This window comes from Anas platyrhynchos, chromosome 5 (genome assembly GCF_047663525.1).
Source record: "Anas platyrhynchos isolate ZD024472 breed Pekin duck chromosome 5, IASCAAS_PekinDuck_T2T, whole genome shotgun sequence".
In the NCBI taxonomy this organism is placed as follows: Eukaryota; Metazoa; Chordata; class Aves; order Anseriformes; family Anatidae; genus Anas; species Anas platyrhynchos.
In genome coordinates this window covers 3,842,469-3,858,279 of record NC_092591.1, presented here as the reverse complement: position 1 = coordinate 3,858,279, position 15,811 = coordinate 3,842,469, and the positions used below count along the sequence as shown (strand labels likewise).

At 52.8% G+C, this 15,811-nt stretch overlaps 1 protein-coding gene across 5 annotated transcripts; it reads left to right on the top strand.

Moving 5' to 3' along the window:
• The first annotated feature begins 289 nt into the window (after positions 1 to 289).
• BMP4 (bone morphogenetic protein 4) lies at positions 290 to 10,181 on the top strand. Of its 5 annotated transcripts, none has more exons than XM_072038041.1 (7): positions 290 to 451; positions 3,784 to 3,879; positions 4,296 to 4,499; positions 4,757 to 4,960; positions 6,495 to 6,680; positions 7,758 to 8,137; positions 9,100 to 10,181. In XM_072038041.1, exons 6-7 carry the CDS (start codon positions 7,765 to 7,767, stop codon positions 9,939 to 9,941), a joined length of 1,215 nt encoding a protein of 404 aa, XP_071894142.1. In that variant the 5' UTR covers positions 290 to 451; positions 3,784 to 3,879; positions 4,296 to 4,499; positions 4,757 to 4,960; positions 6,495 to 6,680; positions 7,758 to 7,764; the 3' UTR covers positions 9,942 to 10,181.
• Positions 10,182 to 15,811: the final 5,630 nt, after the last annotated feature.

The following is a 15,811-nucleotide window of genomic DNA, read 5'->3' as shown; positions in this document are numbered from 1 at the left end:
ACAGAAATCACCGTTTTACATGCTTTGTCTTGAACCCTCTGCTCAAACACCGAGTTTTCAGCCCGTATCTCTTCATGGCTGGGTGATGCTGTGCACCTGCCAGCTGTGCCGTTCTGGGTCACCTTTGCAGAGCCACGCTGCCTGTTGTGACACCTTGGTGCCTCTGAATTCGGCCCCGTTTTCTAGAATTGCACTTGGCCTTGCCTTGGCCCTCTGCCCAGACTGAATTTGCCTTCTTGGTTTTCACTTCTCTCCCATATCGCTTTTCTCTCCTCTTCTGTCTCCTCAGGGGTCTGGCGCTGCAAACCCTTCTGCCCAAGTGGGTGAACCTCCGCATGGATGAGCAGCCCCTTGTGCCCAAGGTCCCATCATACAAGAAAAAGTGAGGCATGGGATGTCCTCAGATGTGCTGCCTTCCTGCAGTTCTTCTTCTTTCTTCAAACAAATTTAGGTAACTCTCCTAAAAGTCTCTCTTCTCCCTTTTTTTTTTTTTATGACCCAGTTCTTCAGTTTTATTTCTCCGTACGCCGTTTGGTCACTGGGATTTTAAAACTACCATCAGTAGGTCCTGCAAATGGCCTTTAGCAGAAAGCCTGGTTTGCCTGGGGGATTAGCCACGCACGGTGCACACGTACAGCATTGGTTTGCCCACATCATTTGGATAAGGTATCAGGGAGCACAGACTGTCTTTGCATTGAGGCCGGCAGGTCAAGAAATTGGCCTCCCTTCAGTTCAGGGGCCGTGTGGCTGCCAGCCAGTAATCTAAAGCCCTGATGACTATTTCTGGAAAATGCTGGAAACCCACCTCCGACTACAATGTGTCTAATTCCTGGTTTCCAGGCATATTCACTTTTGCTTCTTTCTTACAGGGAAGATTTTGCTTCCATCCCCCAGCAATGTTTCCCTTCTGCTCTTCTTCTCAAGCCAGAGCGATGCAAGGGAGAATCAGCCCAGAGCTTTCTACTCCAGCTGAGATGTGAGGATGTCCCTCCATGATGTATGGGGCAGTGAATGCCCTGACAACAACACCACTTTTATTTCATGTGCTGTAAATGAGAGATCAGGCAACATCCCTGGGTCTTGTTGCTCTCCCAGTATGCTCCCAAGGGTTGGAGTCCAACCAAAATAGATTGAAAGCCTTCTCTTCACCGAGCTGGAGTGTGAGGACCTGTTTAGAACTGATGTTTGGTTTTGCTTTATTTCTGAGAATGGTTCAAAGCACTCTTGTTCTTCCAGAAGGGAGGCTCTGACGTGCCTTTCATTCTAATGTTCTCCTTTCCTCATTTTTTTTAATTACTCTTTGCTGATAAGCATATGCTTAGCCACTTGGCTAAAGTAGGTTCCTGGTGGCTCAGCCAGTGTCACAGGAACACAAAGCTGAACCTAGACCTTCTGAAGTCCAAATCAACTCCTTCATCATAAGGCCAGCCTTCCTCTAGGCATCCCAGTAGTTGCAGCACTGCAGCGAGCCTTTGAACTTCCCAGGGAGCTAAAGGCCTGCTTTAGGCTGCTGAGTCAGTGTCTGTATGTGATGGAAGCAGTGAAGGGGAAAACAGCTAATTGCCTATGGAGGAAAACACCAAAAATTTAATTATGTTTCTCTACTGTTGAGACAAGCTGTGCTCCTTTTCAGGTGCTTTTGGGTAATAGTTACTTACAGAAAGGGTATGGTGGGCTTTGGTGCTACTTACAAGTGTCTTCTGTTGCCCCAGAGCAGAGCAGAGCAGGTAACAGTAAGTAAGAACGCCTCTACCTTGAAAATAAACCCAGAGAACACCTCACTCCTTGGCTCACTTCATCAATAATAAAACAGCTTTGCTGCACAGTAGCGATGGCCTGCTAAGAGGTTCATCAGGAAGGACCAGGGGTTCTTTTAGCTCCTTCCTTCTGGTATACAGGGCATTACCCCTTTCACAGGGAGCAAACCTGTAGGGTATCTGTAGTCAACTGGGTTGCCCTGACAAAGGTGCTGCACTGACATGGATTGTTTTGTGCTAGGAGAAGCCATTGAGGGCCTTGGTCGGATCCTACTGCACTTGGTAAGTTTTAGCCAAGTGTGATGGATACGTGTGTGTCCCTGCATCTGTGTGTGCACATTTATATATGTTATAAAAGGTTATAATATAATATAGTAGGTTATAAAAGCACACAGGGCACTTGGTTGGAACTAGGACAGATGGAACTAGCTTGACCTACAAAGCCCATCCAACCTGCAGCCTTGTATAGAGGTTGTGGGGAAGCAGCCCTTCCCTCTGCACTGATCTCTTGCTCGTCACGTATCTGGGGGAAGCTCATCCTCATACACGTTCACAGTGTAAGGTTGTTGGGTGAGTACTTTCCAAGAGTGATCCTTGGCCTGCTGAGTGCCTGTGAGCACGCACTCGGTCACCAGGCAGCTGGTACAAAGGTACAAAGCCCCAACAGTTTCATTGCTGGAGGTGGAAGCCACAAGGCATGTCCATGCTTCCTACCTGGGGTCAGATGGGAATCCCTAACAGCATTCCTCCTCTCTGTTTTCAGGGGAGGATGCTCACATTAAGGAATATGAAATTCAGAGATGTGCTGACGCCTCTGAGCACTGGTGATAGTGCTTACCCCTAAACTCCTTTGCTATTGCTGAGAATCAAATAGAGCAGATGTGAACACGCTCAGAACAAACTCACTTAAATCCCAGCGTGTTCTCTTACAACTGTTCCTGCAGCAGTTGTCCTGCTCTGCTTATTTATGCCTCGTGCTAGTGTTTGCAATCATTAAAGCTCCTGATGATAGCAGATCTCGAGATACAATTAAAGGACAAAGACAGATGTCAGCACCCCGGAGGTGCCATGTGGTTGTGCGGCGTGGTAGATTTGGCAGTGTTGCTAGACAGCGAGGAAGAGCAAAGCATCTGAAATATCAGAGTCACAGCCGAAGTCAGACACAGCCGCGTATCGGTGCCGGAGACACACTGAAGTGGTTTGTACGCTGAGGGAGCTGCCAGCTCTTGTGGTGTGCTCCAAAAGTATTCATGACTCAACAGATCTGCAAGGAACCTGCTTATCTGAGATATCCATATGGCCTTCTGGTGTTCGTTAGGAGAGCCACGGTCTTTATTAGGAGCAGCTACTATTTCGGAACAGGAAGGATGCGTTTCTCATCCTCTGGATGTCCTTCTTGCTTCTCAGGGATGAGACCAGTCAATGTATAAATGATTTTTCAACAGTTGGCTTAAAGAGGCGCTCATAACACAGATCAGGAGAACTTTAATAACCGACGATTAAAACGGCTTCAGCTTTATTTTATGAATTATATTCCTGAAGCACTTCCCCAAGACCAGGCCTCCTAGTTTTGATGCACTACACAAGCATCTCATAAGGACAATATTTAGCTGCAGAGGCCTTACACTCTCATGGAGCAGACGGATAATGTATGGATGGAAAGCGAGGCGTGAAGTTTCTAGGCTTGCTCAGTCTTGGGCACCTTCCAAAAGTGGCAGAGTGAACAAAGCAAGTGAAACCAGGAATCATTCTCCCTGCGTGGGACAGCCAACCTCCTCATGGACTTGGAAAACAATAAAATTAATCCTTAAAATTTAAAACCAGAAAGAAGTGGATAATCCTACTGTTTCAGCTGCTGTGTATCTGATTACCAAAGACCGCCTTTATATATTTTTATACTTGTATACTTTTATACTTCCTATACTTTTTAATATTGCCACGCAGTGTTTTTATATTTATTTGTAAAAACAACAAAGCTGTTTGGAATAGCACAGCAGCCCTAAACCTGATTCTCTTGTTTTCTCAGGAGCAGTTCTAGATGTGATCCAGACCTCAGGAGAGACAGTTACATATAAAGCTGAAGGAAACTCCAGGCTGGGCCCGGTCCTGTATTTCAGGAGAGGTACAAATTTCTTTTTTCAAGAGAAAGCAGCAAACACTGGTAGAACAGGCCAGCTCTGGAGCATTCAGAGAAATCCTAAAAATCTCGGTGTGGCTGTAAGAAATGTTCCTTTCGCCATTCAGGCAGCTGGACTTGTTTTCACCGGCTGGAGTCTGGCTCTTTAGTGAAGAGCTACTTTGGAAAATGTAATCCCTTGGAGTTGTTTGCTCGGTTCCCTTTGTTTTAATTGACAAGCTTAGGCGGTTGAAAGGAAAGGGTAGGAGGGAACTGATCTTAGCACACTTATGGGCATCTCCTCCTGTAATTCATGTCATTAAAACGTCTCTGACATATGACTTTATTTATTTATTTATGGTTTTAGGCTTGTTTCTGCTCAAGCACAAATCTGGTGAGACAAGTTTTTTTTTTTTCCCAAGGCAGGTTGTTTGCAAACTTTGGAGCCCAAAAGGTGCAGCTGCTCTAAAAATAACAGAGGATACAAGAACTGGTTTGGGAAGGTTTCGCTCTGCCCGAGTCCAGAGGCATCTCCTGAAATGCTGCCATGAGGGGAGAAGTTTGCCTTGTAAACAGAGCCGGCCTCATTTCTAGAGGTGGCGAACGTCGACCTGCAGTGCCCGCTGGTAAGTCTTGAGCACAAGAAACCTGGGAACGGGGCAAATTTTAGTGGCTGGGACTTTATCAGGAACACATCTGGGCAAATCCAAGAAGAGAACGCTAATTGCCCCTCAGCTAGCGTCCACCACAAGCAGAGCTGGGCATCTGGGCTCCAGGAGACCTGCCAGCCCCTGGGCTTCTCGCTGCCACCAACAAAACAAGACTTCACTCACAGTTGCAGGCTGTACGTGCACGAATCACCTTGTCTGGCCATTTTTTGCAGGGTGACATCCCCGGTGAGCTGGCGCCCAGCTTCCAGAGGAGCCCAGCAGCCTCGCTGTCCAGCTGCAGAAGCCCCTGGAAGGTTTTTCGTGGAGATCAACGAGGGAGAAACCTGGCTGCAGAGCCCTGAGCACGGCTGGGACCGATCACAGGCGAGAACCTCAGCAGTGCCCCCTCACCCCCGCAAGATGTGATGCTGGCTGAGGTGTGCCTTGCGCAGAGCAGAGACGTAACCTGTCCTATTTTTGATCTGCTGGATCTTTAAAACATATGAGGTTGTATCTACCACTGAATTAAGCAGTGTTTGCTTTTCAAACCTTCCACATTTGTATTTTTAGCTCCATTTTGGCATTGACTTTTTTTGGTTGGAATATATAACACACTCAGTTATTTAGCGTGCCTGGACCGAGTTCAGCCTATGTGTAACTCCACGGGCTTGAGCAGAAGCTACGTTCAAGGTAAATTGCTCTCTATGGGGCTAAGGAAATACAGCTTCTGTAGAAACGCGTTTCAGCTCCTTCAGTAAATGCTACACTATTTCCATCCATGGTTATTCCGTTGTGGTTTGGGTTATGTATTTACATTTTACGGAATAAATACTACAGCTTTCCCCATGACTAACACTTCTTAGTAACCAATAAGCTACTCAAATACACCATTGCCTCCTACAAGAGCCTAAACCACATCGCTCTCCGCTGGCTTTCTGTCCCCAGCTGGCCACCTCCTTGCACAGAGGCATGGTTAACCAGCATTACATAAGTAACTTTTTGGATCTCGCTTGAACGGGACGGCTTCCTAGAGGAGGCACTGGATGCTGTGGGACTGAATCCCTCAGCAACAAAACGTTTCCAGCGCAGCCGCTGTCTGATCCTACCCGAATCTGACTGAGGTCTTCAGGCGAGGAGAGTCACATCTCGCTGCTGCTCCCACAAAGAGGCAGCGAGTTGCTTTTCCCTATCCAGAGGTCTGTTTTCAGAGCAGCGTTGTGCAGGCCCTTGTGTAAACTTTGCTTTTAGACTGGAATATTTTCAATGAAAATGTTATTCGACTTTAAAAAGTTGCACAGCAGCTACTCCAAAAATTGTTTTCCCTTGTTAAGAATAACACACAGTGTGATACATTTGAAATGGTGATAGCAATATTTCACAAATTTTGATGGATTCATAGTCCAAATACCTTGCTAACAGATGTTTCTTTTAAACTCGGAGTGGTATAGGAATAACTCAGAGATATTACAGTGTCAGCACTGCCTTTTATCTGCGTGTGTCCTCTCAGTGACATCCCCGGGCTTTTGTAATGCACGGGTCAGGTCTGAGCTTTAAAAAAAAGAAGTGAAATATGAAAGGAAGTCCTATCTGCTGGCTGTGTGAGCTCCGGGGCAGTGCCTCGGGGCTGTGAGGAAGCTGACGAGCGCTGCCCCGCTCTCGCTCTCTGCTTGGGCACGGCGGCCTGGTGGTTTGTGGGACTCTGCTGCTTTCCACTCATCATTTCTCAGCCGGCTCTTGGTTGTGGTTCATCTGCCAGCTGGGGAGTCCCCACGGCCAACCCTCTGACCGTGTCTTTTGGTCTTAGAGTTTTACAAACCGGTCCCTCTGCGGACGATGCCTTGTCCAACCCAGAGGGGCACCTCAGCAAGGCAAAGGGATGGTGTTTTAACGCCTTGGTGGAGCTCTCTTTTTTTATCACAGGGTTGTTTCACTCTGCCTCTTGTCACTTTGTGGCTTCCCATCCTCTCCCAGGAGCTGCCATCTCCACACCTTGCTCACAGCATGCCCAGCTGATGTGTGACGGACCCAGACCCCACCAGGGAACAACCTTGAGCCCTGGGATGCCCGGCTTACACTCCTAACCCAAAATCTGGCCCTGCGAAGTGATCTTTGGCAATGCAGGCATTGAGCTGTGCGGCAGGAGCATCCTTCCTCCAGGTGAGCCTGTTGGTAGCCCTCCGTGGTGGCCACGTGCAGCCCCGGGGTGGCTCGTGAAGGTGTCCTTGTGGGGTCAGGGAACCTGCCTGGCTGTCACAGGGGGAAGAGAAGGGAGAGAAAACCCACAGGGCAGGTGGGGAGTGAAGACAGGGATCATTTGTGGCCCCTTCATATCCCTAGGGGCACCTCGCTGTGCCCAAAGGGTGCGAGCAGGGGGGACAGGGGGGCTCTCCCTACATCTCCAAGCAGCTCCACGCTCCCCTCACACGAAAGCAGAGCCACATCCAGAGCCCAAACTCCCAAACCCTCACCCCTCACCCCTTGGCTTTCCCTGGGGGTTGTGTGCTCAGCGCTGTCCCCCCCATTACCCCTCACACCCTCCCCAAAATCCAGCCCCCCCCCCCCCCCTCCTTCAGCCGCAGCCTGGCGGCGGGGCCGGGCCGGGGCCGTCCCCCCGCGGGGCCGGGCGAGCCGGGGGCGGGCCGGGGGGCGGCGGGGCAGGGCCGGGCCGGGCCGGGCCGTGCCGGGCCGGGCTAAAGGGGGGGTGTGCGAGGCTCCACGTGACGGAGGGGCCGGGAGAAAAACCGGGGCCGGCGGCGGCGGCGGCCGCACAGCGCCCGGGCGGCGATCGCGGGAGGCGCTCGGCAGCCGCTGCCCCGGGGGCTTTCGGCGCGCTGGGGCCGGCTCTGGCTCTCCAGAATCATGGACTGTGCTGATATGCCTTGCTTGCTGTCAGTGAGTACAGCCCTCTTCTTCCTCGCCGTGGCTTTAATTTTGATTTTCATTTTTTTTTTAATTATTTGAGTTCAACTTTTTTCTTCCAGCCGCCGGCGGCGGGACTCGAACCCGCGGCCGGGCGCCGCAGCCCCGCGATGCGCCCCGGAGCCCCCAACCCGCCGGGGGCTTCTTCCCCTTCCCTTTCCCTTTTACCCTTTTTTTTTTTTTTTTTTTCTTCTTTTTTTTTTTTTTTTTAAGTTTTCTCCTTCTTCTTCTTCTCCTTCGTCTTCTTCGGGTGGGGGGGCTCGCTTCTCACCCTGACTTTCCTTGTTGTTTGTTGTTGCGTGTTTCCCACCCCAGAGACACCATGATTCCTGGTAACCGAATGCTGATGGTCATCCTACTATGCCAAGTCCTGCTAGGAGGTACCAACCATGCTAGCCTGATACCCGAGACCGGCAGGAAGAAAGTCGCCGAGCTTCAGGGACAACAAGCCGGATCCGGACGCCGCTCTGCCCAAAGCCATGAACTCTTGCGGGGTTTCGAAACAACTCTGCTGCAGATGTTTGGGCTGCGAAGGCGGCCTCAGCCCAGCAAGTCAGCCGTCATCCCTTCTTACATGCTGGATCTCTACCGGCTCCAGTCCGGGGAAGAGGAGGAAAGCCTCCAGGAAATTAGCCTGCAGTACCCCGAGAGATCGACCAGCCGGGCAAACACCGTGAGGAGTTTCCACCATGAAGGTCAGTGATGGGAGGAGGTAGATTCCCAGCCCCGGTAGCGATTGGGATTTCCATGTGTTTGGAAGCTCACGAACGTGTTTAGAAGCAGGACGTGCCCGGCTCTAAACTTACGGGAGGAAAAACTCCCCCCCAAGCCTGCCGGGCGTGTGGCTGACAGGCACGCTGCCCCGTATTTTTTTTCCAGCATCCTGTGCTTAACCCGAGTTTTGGGGATATTTTGAGGTGCCCGTGCCTCTGCTGACAAGAGCGAGTTTCCTTCGGTCCCTCTGTCTCGGGGTCGCTCCCCGGGCTTGCGTGGATTTAATGGCTCTGGATCGGATGCGGGAGTAAAGCGAGGGCGGGCTCTCGCCCCTGGTGTGTTTCTTTTGAACTATCAAAGCGATCGCTGCCTGGTTTTGCTCTTAAGAAAAAAAAAAAAAAAATCCCAAAAACCCCTACTCGAATTTAATACTTACAGCTGTGTGTTTATAAGGTTTATTCAATAGGCCCTTGTAATCTGATCCAAATGTTTCCTAGCGGATGTTTCTTTTCCAAAGTAAATCTGAATTATTAATCCAGCCGCATCATTACGGCGCTGGAATTTGCTTCTCCTTCTCCCCCTGCCCCCTGCGCCCCGTAACAAGGCACCTCTGTGCTCCCTGGCACAGCACCGCTCCGAGGAGATGATTTTGGAGATGGAGCCCTGGGTTAGGGGGGGAGCAAAAGGGGAAAAACCTCCCTGAATATGAAAGGGAGAGGCGGGGAGGACAGACCCTGTCTGGGCACAGGCGTGCGGAGGGTGAGCGAGCGGTGCCAGCACCGCCGGGAGGGATGCGCGGGGGAGCGGAGCGGTGCCGGGCAGGTGAAGCACGGATTCGAGCCGTGGCCGCGCTGGGGAGCTGTGGCTGGGTGCCCTGAGGCTGACATACTCTTGTTTTTTTTCTTTTTTTGTACCGCTTTCCCCCTGCCCCGCTCCCCTCCAGAGCACCTGGAGACCGTCCCGGGCCCCAGCGAGGCTCCCTGGATCCGTTTCGTCTTCAACCTCAGCAGCGTGCCGGAAAACGAGGTGATCTCCTCGGCGGAGCTGCGGCTGTACCGGGAGCAGGTGGAGGAGCCGAGCGCGGCGTGGGAGAGGGGCTTCCACCGGATAAACATTTACGAAGTGATGAAGCCGCTGTCGGAGCGCGCCCAGGCCATTACGCGCCTGTTGGACACGCGGCTGGTGCACCACAACGTGACGCGCTGGGAGACCTTTGATGTGAGCCCGGCCGTGATCCGGTGGACCAAGGACAAGCAGCCGAACCACGGGCTGGTGATCGAGGTGACCCACCTCCACCACGCACAGACTCATCAGGGCAAACACGTCAGGATTAGCCGATCTTTACCTCAAGGGCGCGGGGACTGGGCTCAGCTCAGGCCGCTCCTGGTCACTTTTGGGCACGACGGGCGAGGCCACGCGCTGACCCGCAGAGCCCGCCGGAGCCCCAAGCACCAGCGTTCCCGCAAGAACAAAAAAAACTGCCGCCGCCATGCCCTCTATGTGGATTTCAGCGACGTGGGCTGGAACGACTGGATCGTGGCTCCCCCGGGCTACCAGGCGTTTTACTGCCACGGGGACTGCCCCTTCCCTCTGGCCGACCACCTCAACTCCACCAACCACGCCATTGTGCAGACGCTGGTCAACTCCGTCAACTCCAGCATCCCCAAGGCCTGCTGCGTGCCCACGGAGCTGAGCGCCATCTCCATGCTCTACCTGGATGAGTATGACAAGGTGGTCCTGAAAAACTACCAGGAGATGGTGGTGGAGGGGTGCGGGTGCCGCTGACCCCCCTCCCCTTCCCCGCCGCCCTCTCCTCCCCTTCTCTCTCCCTCCCGTCCCACCCCAGAACTGCTTGCTATAGCTGGACTCTTTTTTTTTTTCTCTAAACTAAACGTTCACCTTGACCTTATTTATGACTTTATGTGCAAATGTTTTTGACAATAATGATCATATATTTTGACAAAATATATTTATAACTACATATTAAAAGAAAAAAATAAAATGAGTCATTATTTTAAAGGTAAACGCATTTTGTGTCTCACCTCTCAGGGTGCTGCTGAGGCTGTGCTGGCCAGGAGTGCAGCAGGGGATGTATCTCCTCTTTTCCTTCCCCCCTGTCCCTGCTTCCTTCCCCCCCCTTTCCCTTTTTCCCCTAAAAAAGGCTTTGCAAATTTCAGTCTTTCTATTTCTCGCCGAGGTACCGTGGATCCCCCTGTGCTGGGGCTGCGCCACGTGGGAGATGAGGGTCCCTGGAGATTAAGAGCTGCTGCTCCCGGCCGCTGGGAATAGAGCCGACCTTGCTAACCTGGCCCAAGCGTTTGCAAAGCAACCCACCAAAAATCCATTTGAAAAGAAGGTGAAGATTTTACCTGAGGGCTTTATGCTAAACCCACTGGGTTTTATACCCTTCGTCCATCTTCAGGATTCCCCAGGTTTTAAAACTATTAACATTTTCCCCCCCCTCCTCCCCTCCCCTCCCCACTGGAGATTGGCTTCTTTGGGAAGCTTCAAAGGTTTGCACGGGTCCTTTGAAGATCAAATCGCCCCATTACAATGCCAAAAAAAAAAAAAAAAAGAAAAGATATCTGGAGCAGTTAAATACGTGTTAGCTAATAGCTACCTGTGCTGCGTCCTTTCCAAATTGCTTCCGAGCAGGAAGGTGATCAGAGCCAAACAGGTATGGTTGGAGAGGTAACTGGGGCCCGAAATTCCTGGCTCAAACGCCGTGGAGGGGCTGTGTTTGCTTTGGGAAACGGGGAGCTGGGCCGTGTGGCACCGCGGGGTGCGCGCACGGGGCTCGGCCCTTGTGGGAGTGGGAAGGGAGGGGAGCGGGGGCAGGGTGCATGATGCATTTTTTTTCTTTTTTTCTTTTTTTTTTTTTTTTTCCCCTTCTTTTAATGATTGAAGCTCTCCAACCCTCCAAAAGGGGCAGCTTAGCTGAAACCAATAAAAACCGGACTGGAAAGCTTGCCAAAAGCCTTGGCTCCCTGAAGAGTGCAGGTGGAGAGAGGAGATGGGAGCCGCGGGGGGAGGCGAGCATGGCCCCGCGGTTCTCTTGGAAACAACAACACGAAAAAAAAAAACCACACAAAAACCACCCCTTGAGCCCCTCTGTGCCAGCCAGGCTTTTCCACCCCACTGTCCCACCGGGCACCCGTGCACGGGGACAAGCTGTGGTGTCCCCTGCGCTCATGGAGAGCCTCCAGGTGGCTCCGTGCCTCCCTGGGGCCACCAGAGCCGGGTCTGCGCAGCCTCCTGGCACTGGGTTTCTGCTGCTGGTGGGCTGCACGGCGCCTGTGGGGCCGTGCTGGGTCAGGGGGGGCTCGCCCCACAACCTGGGAAGCGTGTAGGGGCGGTGGTTCTTGCTGCTGTGTCTCCAGGGGGGGCCCCCTCGGCCCGAGCTGAGGCTCTCATTCCTGCCTTTAGAAGGGAAATGCGTGGCCCGGGGCATCGGCGACCTGCTGCCTCCCCTTTGATGCCTGCATATCAGACATAGCCATGCCAGAGAAAGAATTTCATTTTGAAGTGGCATCAGCTAAAGGCTTCTTTCAGCTGCCTGACAGGGCAATTAGGGCGCCGTGCCTCCGCTCGGCCCCGCCGCAGGTAACCCCGCGGGACCCGCAGCAACCCTGGCACCTGCCTCGAGGAAATCACTCTGATTTTTCCCCAAAAGGGGGAGAAAAAAAAAGAAAAAAGGTTGAAGAGGCTTCAGAGGCTTCTCCCAGGTTTGTTTCCCTGCCTGTTGGTGCACCCCGGGTTATCCCGATGGTGCCCCAAAGCCCAGCAGCCCGTGTGCAGGGAGCTCTGAGCTTTCCATCGTTCTCGTAGCACCGTGAGACGTCTCCGACTGCTTTGCTGCGTTCCTGCCGCTTTCTGGGTCTGTTTATTTGGGTGTTTGTTTTTTTGCATTGTGTTTCCATGATGGAATCAAAGCGTCGGCCCCGTGGAGGCCGAGGCACCTGCTTTGCCATAGGTGCTGCGAGGGGAGGCGTCCTGGTGCGTGTGTGGCTTCGGGAGCTTCTCATTTCCTTTGATTTTTCCACCCTGGCACAGGGTTGAGCAGGGGTGAGATCCTACAAGGGCTGTTCTGCCCAGAAACTGTAGGAAACTGCTGATTTTTTGTGCTTTGTTTTTATTTTTATCGTTTTAAATCATGATATTTCAATTATATTAGGGATCTAAACTGCGGGTGTAAACCAGCTGGTGCTGAAAGTGATGCACATAACAAAATATTCCTGGGTGCACCCAGGAGACACCTCCAAACTCCTGCGTGCTGCACAAACCGAGCACAGGGCCAAGGATTTCCCTTCCCGTGCGCCCACATCCCTCTGTCCCCCACGGGTGGCAGGCGGCCGCACGGCCCCCTCTGATCCCAGAGCTATTTAGCGAAGTCAGGAATCAGATAAATCGCTTAAAAACCGGGAAACTACAACAAAGTTGTCAGGGAAGGCAGAATCAGGCCCCTTCCAGCTGATAACCGGAGGCGTTTCTTCCCCATCGTTTGTTTGCTGGTGCTGACCAGAGCGCCCCTTGGGAGAGGGCCGAGAGGTGGCTTTGGGGGAGCTGTGAGTGAAGCGCTGGTGTGGGGAGACCCAGGAATTCGAGGAAGCATTTCTGGGCATTGTTTTGAGCATTTCTTGCAGCAATTGTGTGCTCTGGAGTCAGCCTGGTGGCCAGACCCCTGTCACCAGGGCTCTGCTTGCCATGGACGCGCCGATTCGGCTTCTCTCTGGTTTATCCGTTTCGGAAACTTACCTTGCTCACGTGGCAAAGAGCTGGAGGTCGGTTTAGTCTCGGGCAGCCAGTGTTTAGCCGTGTTTACAAAGAGTGACAAATAAACCTGCTCTGGAAGCTCCACGATTCCCCTGCGCCGTGGGATGGATTCGCAGACCCAACTCGGCTCGGAGCGGGCGAGCGCTTCGCCGTCGGGGGCTGGCACCGAAATCTCCGGAGCCCCGGCGCATGGAGATTTGAGATAAGGCTCGTCAATTTAATCCCCCCTCTTGCTCAGCAGATGCTGAGTGTCCTCCTGGCAGCTGCGACCCAAAATTTAGCATCCCAGGAAGCACAAGCTGGACAGTAGATGCCCTGAAACTCACCGTGATGCATCTCCGTCTTCGTGCCCACCTCCAGCAGGCTGTGGCTGTTGGTAGAAGTAGTGGTTTACTCTGGTCCGTGTGGTTCACGGGTGTAGGAAATGAACAGAGTATCTCAGCAGGGTTTGGTCGCCCTTTGCCACTTGTTCGCTGTGGTTTTTGGTGGGGACCACCGGGCGCAGTGTGGTAACGTGGTCCCTGGAGCACCTGGTCAGGGTGCAGGGGCTCTGCCGCGTGCCAGGAGCTCCCCCCAGAGACCTGGTCTCGCCCTGGTCTCACCCCAACCCCTGTTCTCTTGGCTTGTAGGATCCCGAGAGCCTTCTGGCAGGACTTTCTTCTTCTAGGTGCAAACTCAGCCCCAGGTCAAGTCTTGCAGCGTCGCTCTGGGAAAGGCGCTGCCCTGGAGATGCTGCGGTAGGAGCGCAGCTCAGCCAGGCTCTGCTTGTGGCCACAGGGTCTGAGGCATTGCAAATTAGCTTCTAAAAATGCAAATTGATCTGGAAGAGGAGCACCAAGGCTTGAACATCGCTGTTGTGGGACGAGCTCAGAGGCTGTGCTATGGATCCACCAAAGGAAGACCCTTCTTGATGCGCCTGTTCTGCTCGGACACCTCCAGCAAGATTTTTTTGACCCATTCTGAAAATAATTAGCGTGGCCCAGCTCTGGTGGCTTAAAAAACTGCTGCACCTGGGCACTGGGAGGTTCTCCGTGCTCCTCACCTTGGGGTTTTCCACGTGGCAGTGGACCTGAAGATCCAACACTATGCGAGGCGCTGCACGAGCACGCAAGGAGCCACGGTCCTAGCCTGGAGCCGTGGGACCCCCATGGGTACGAGGAGATGCTGCTGCCCCTCTGTGGGTGAGGATCTCAGGTGGAGACGTTGGGCTGTGCACGTGGGGAGCCAGCAGAGCTATGGGACCACCTCAGCCCCTGCCTTGAGATTCAGCTGCAAAATCTCCCAGTTTTAGCAGGCTAAGGATGGAAAGCTGTTGATGCTCCTCTCCACTCATAAAAAGTCTGTGCTAACTCTTTCCAGGGGACCATCTGGTGCTGCTTCCTTTCTGAGGATGCTGCAGGAACCCAGCAAGCCACTGGTGGTGTTCATCCAAAGTACCCACCAGCATCCGACTCTTTACAGGTCCGGCATCCTGAGCCCAAATTAGGGTTGCTGTATTTAATAGGTTGGCTTGGATTTTACTTCCATAAATGAAGTATAGAATCACCTTACAAACCTTATTTTTTTAGATCCTATGCCAGTGAGTTCCTCAGCTTACCCGAATATCCCTTTTGAGCTGTTTCTTCCTCTTGGCTGCGGAAGCAAAACCTAAAAATCCATGTCCATGCCCAGCAGGTCTTGTGGGTTTGGACAGCGAGCTGCCTCTTCTGACCCAGAGATCACCTCTGCCCTGTTCCTACATGCCTGCTGCCCTCCTCCTCTGCTATGCCCTGGCCTTTAGGTCTCTGTTTTTCCATGGAAGCTGCCCCTTGCTGGTCCTTACCCTTCTCGGTGCTATTTCCAGCTCTGCCAAGCCCAGAAGGCCAGCAGGATTTGGGCAATAGCGGTGGAGGATGGAGACCACTGGTACCACAACATAACCAAGCGTTAATCAGCTTGCAGAAATTGCAAAAATACATTTGTAATGCACGCATCCGTGCCTACAAAAATAACATCGCTTTACACTTTGGGGTTTGGGAATGGCTTGGCTGATGGCAGCTCCGTTGTGGTGTTGCAGAGGGTTTCCCATCTGCTTTCTCTGCTCCCCTGGCTGCTTGTTGCTGGAAATTGGGGCTCATGAGGGGCTGCCTCCTGCTCGCTGGGCACGGGGTGCATCACTTCTCATAGGGAATCACACCCATGGAAGTGATGCTCAGCTTGGACACTGTGCTGAGCAGTTACCTCCGAGGCAAAAGGAGTAGGGATTGCAACGGGGAGCCACTCATATAATTTCTTTCCTTTTTTTTTTTGGAGTTTATCCCTTCTAATCCCCCTGCATGCTCAGGATGGAAGGAGGTCATGGCTGTGATGCTCTTACAACGCGCTCCCCAGGCACCAAGCCCTGCTGCTCGGTGCAGGCAGCTCTCCCCATGGATCAGGGAGGTGTTGGGGCTGGGTGGGAGCTCAGCCCTTTGCTGGGGTCCCCTCGAGCTGCTGGGACCAACAAAATCACCTGCAGCAGCTTGGAGCTTGACCCATTGCTCTCGGTCTGATGGACCTGTGAAGCTGGGGTAAGGATGGGGTGAAGGGTGAGCAGGGATCAGCAGCTCTTGGACGTGGCAGAAAATAAAGAGCTGGGCTCTGCGCTGCTCAGAAACCAGCTCGGATCCCCCGGGACACAACCTGGGTCAGACAGAGCGAGGATTTCCCCCGGAGCTGCCTGTGCGACTATAGGGCCAAAACCTGTCCCTTCCTGCATGTCCTCAACCAGACGAGAAGATTTGGAGGTGACCAACACGGGGAGGAGCAGGGTGGGGGGCCCTGCAGCAGCCCCCCCGGGCGCTGCTGCCATTCCCCAGCACGCTGCACAAATTGCTTTGGCTGCGGGTCGAATAATGGCTTAT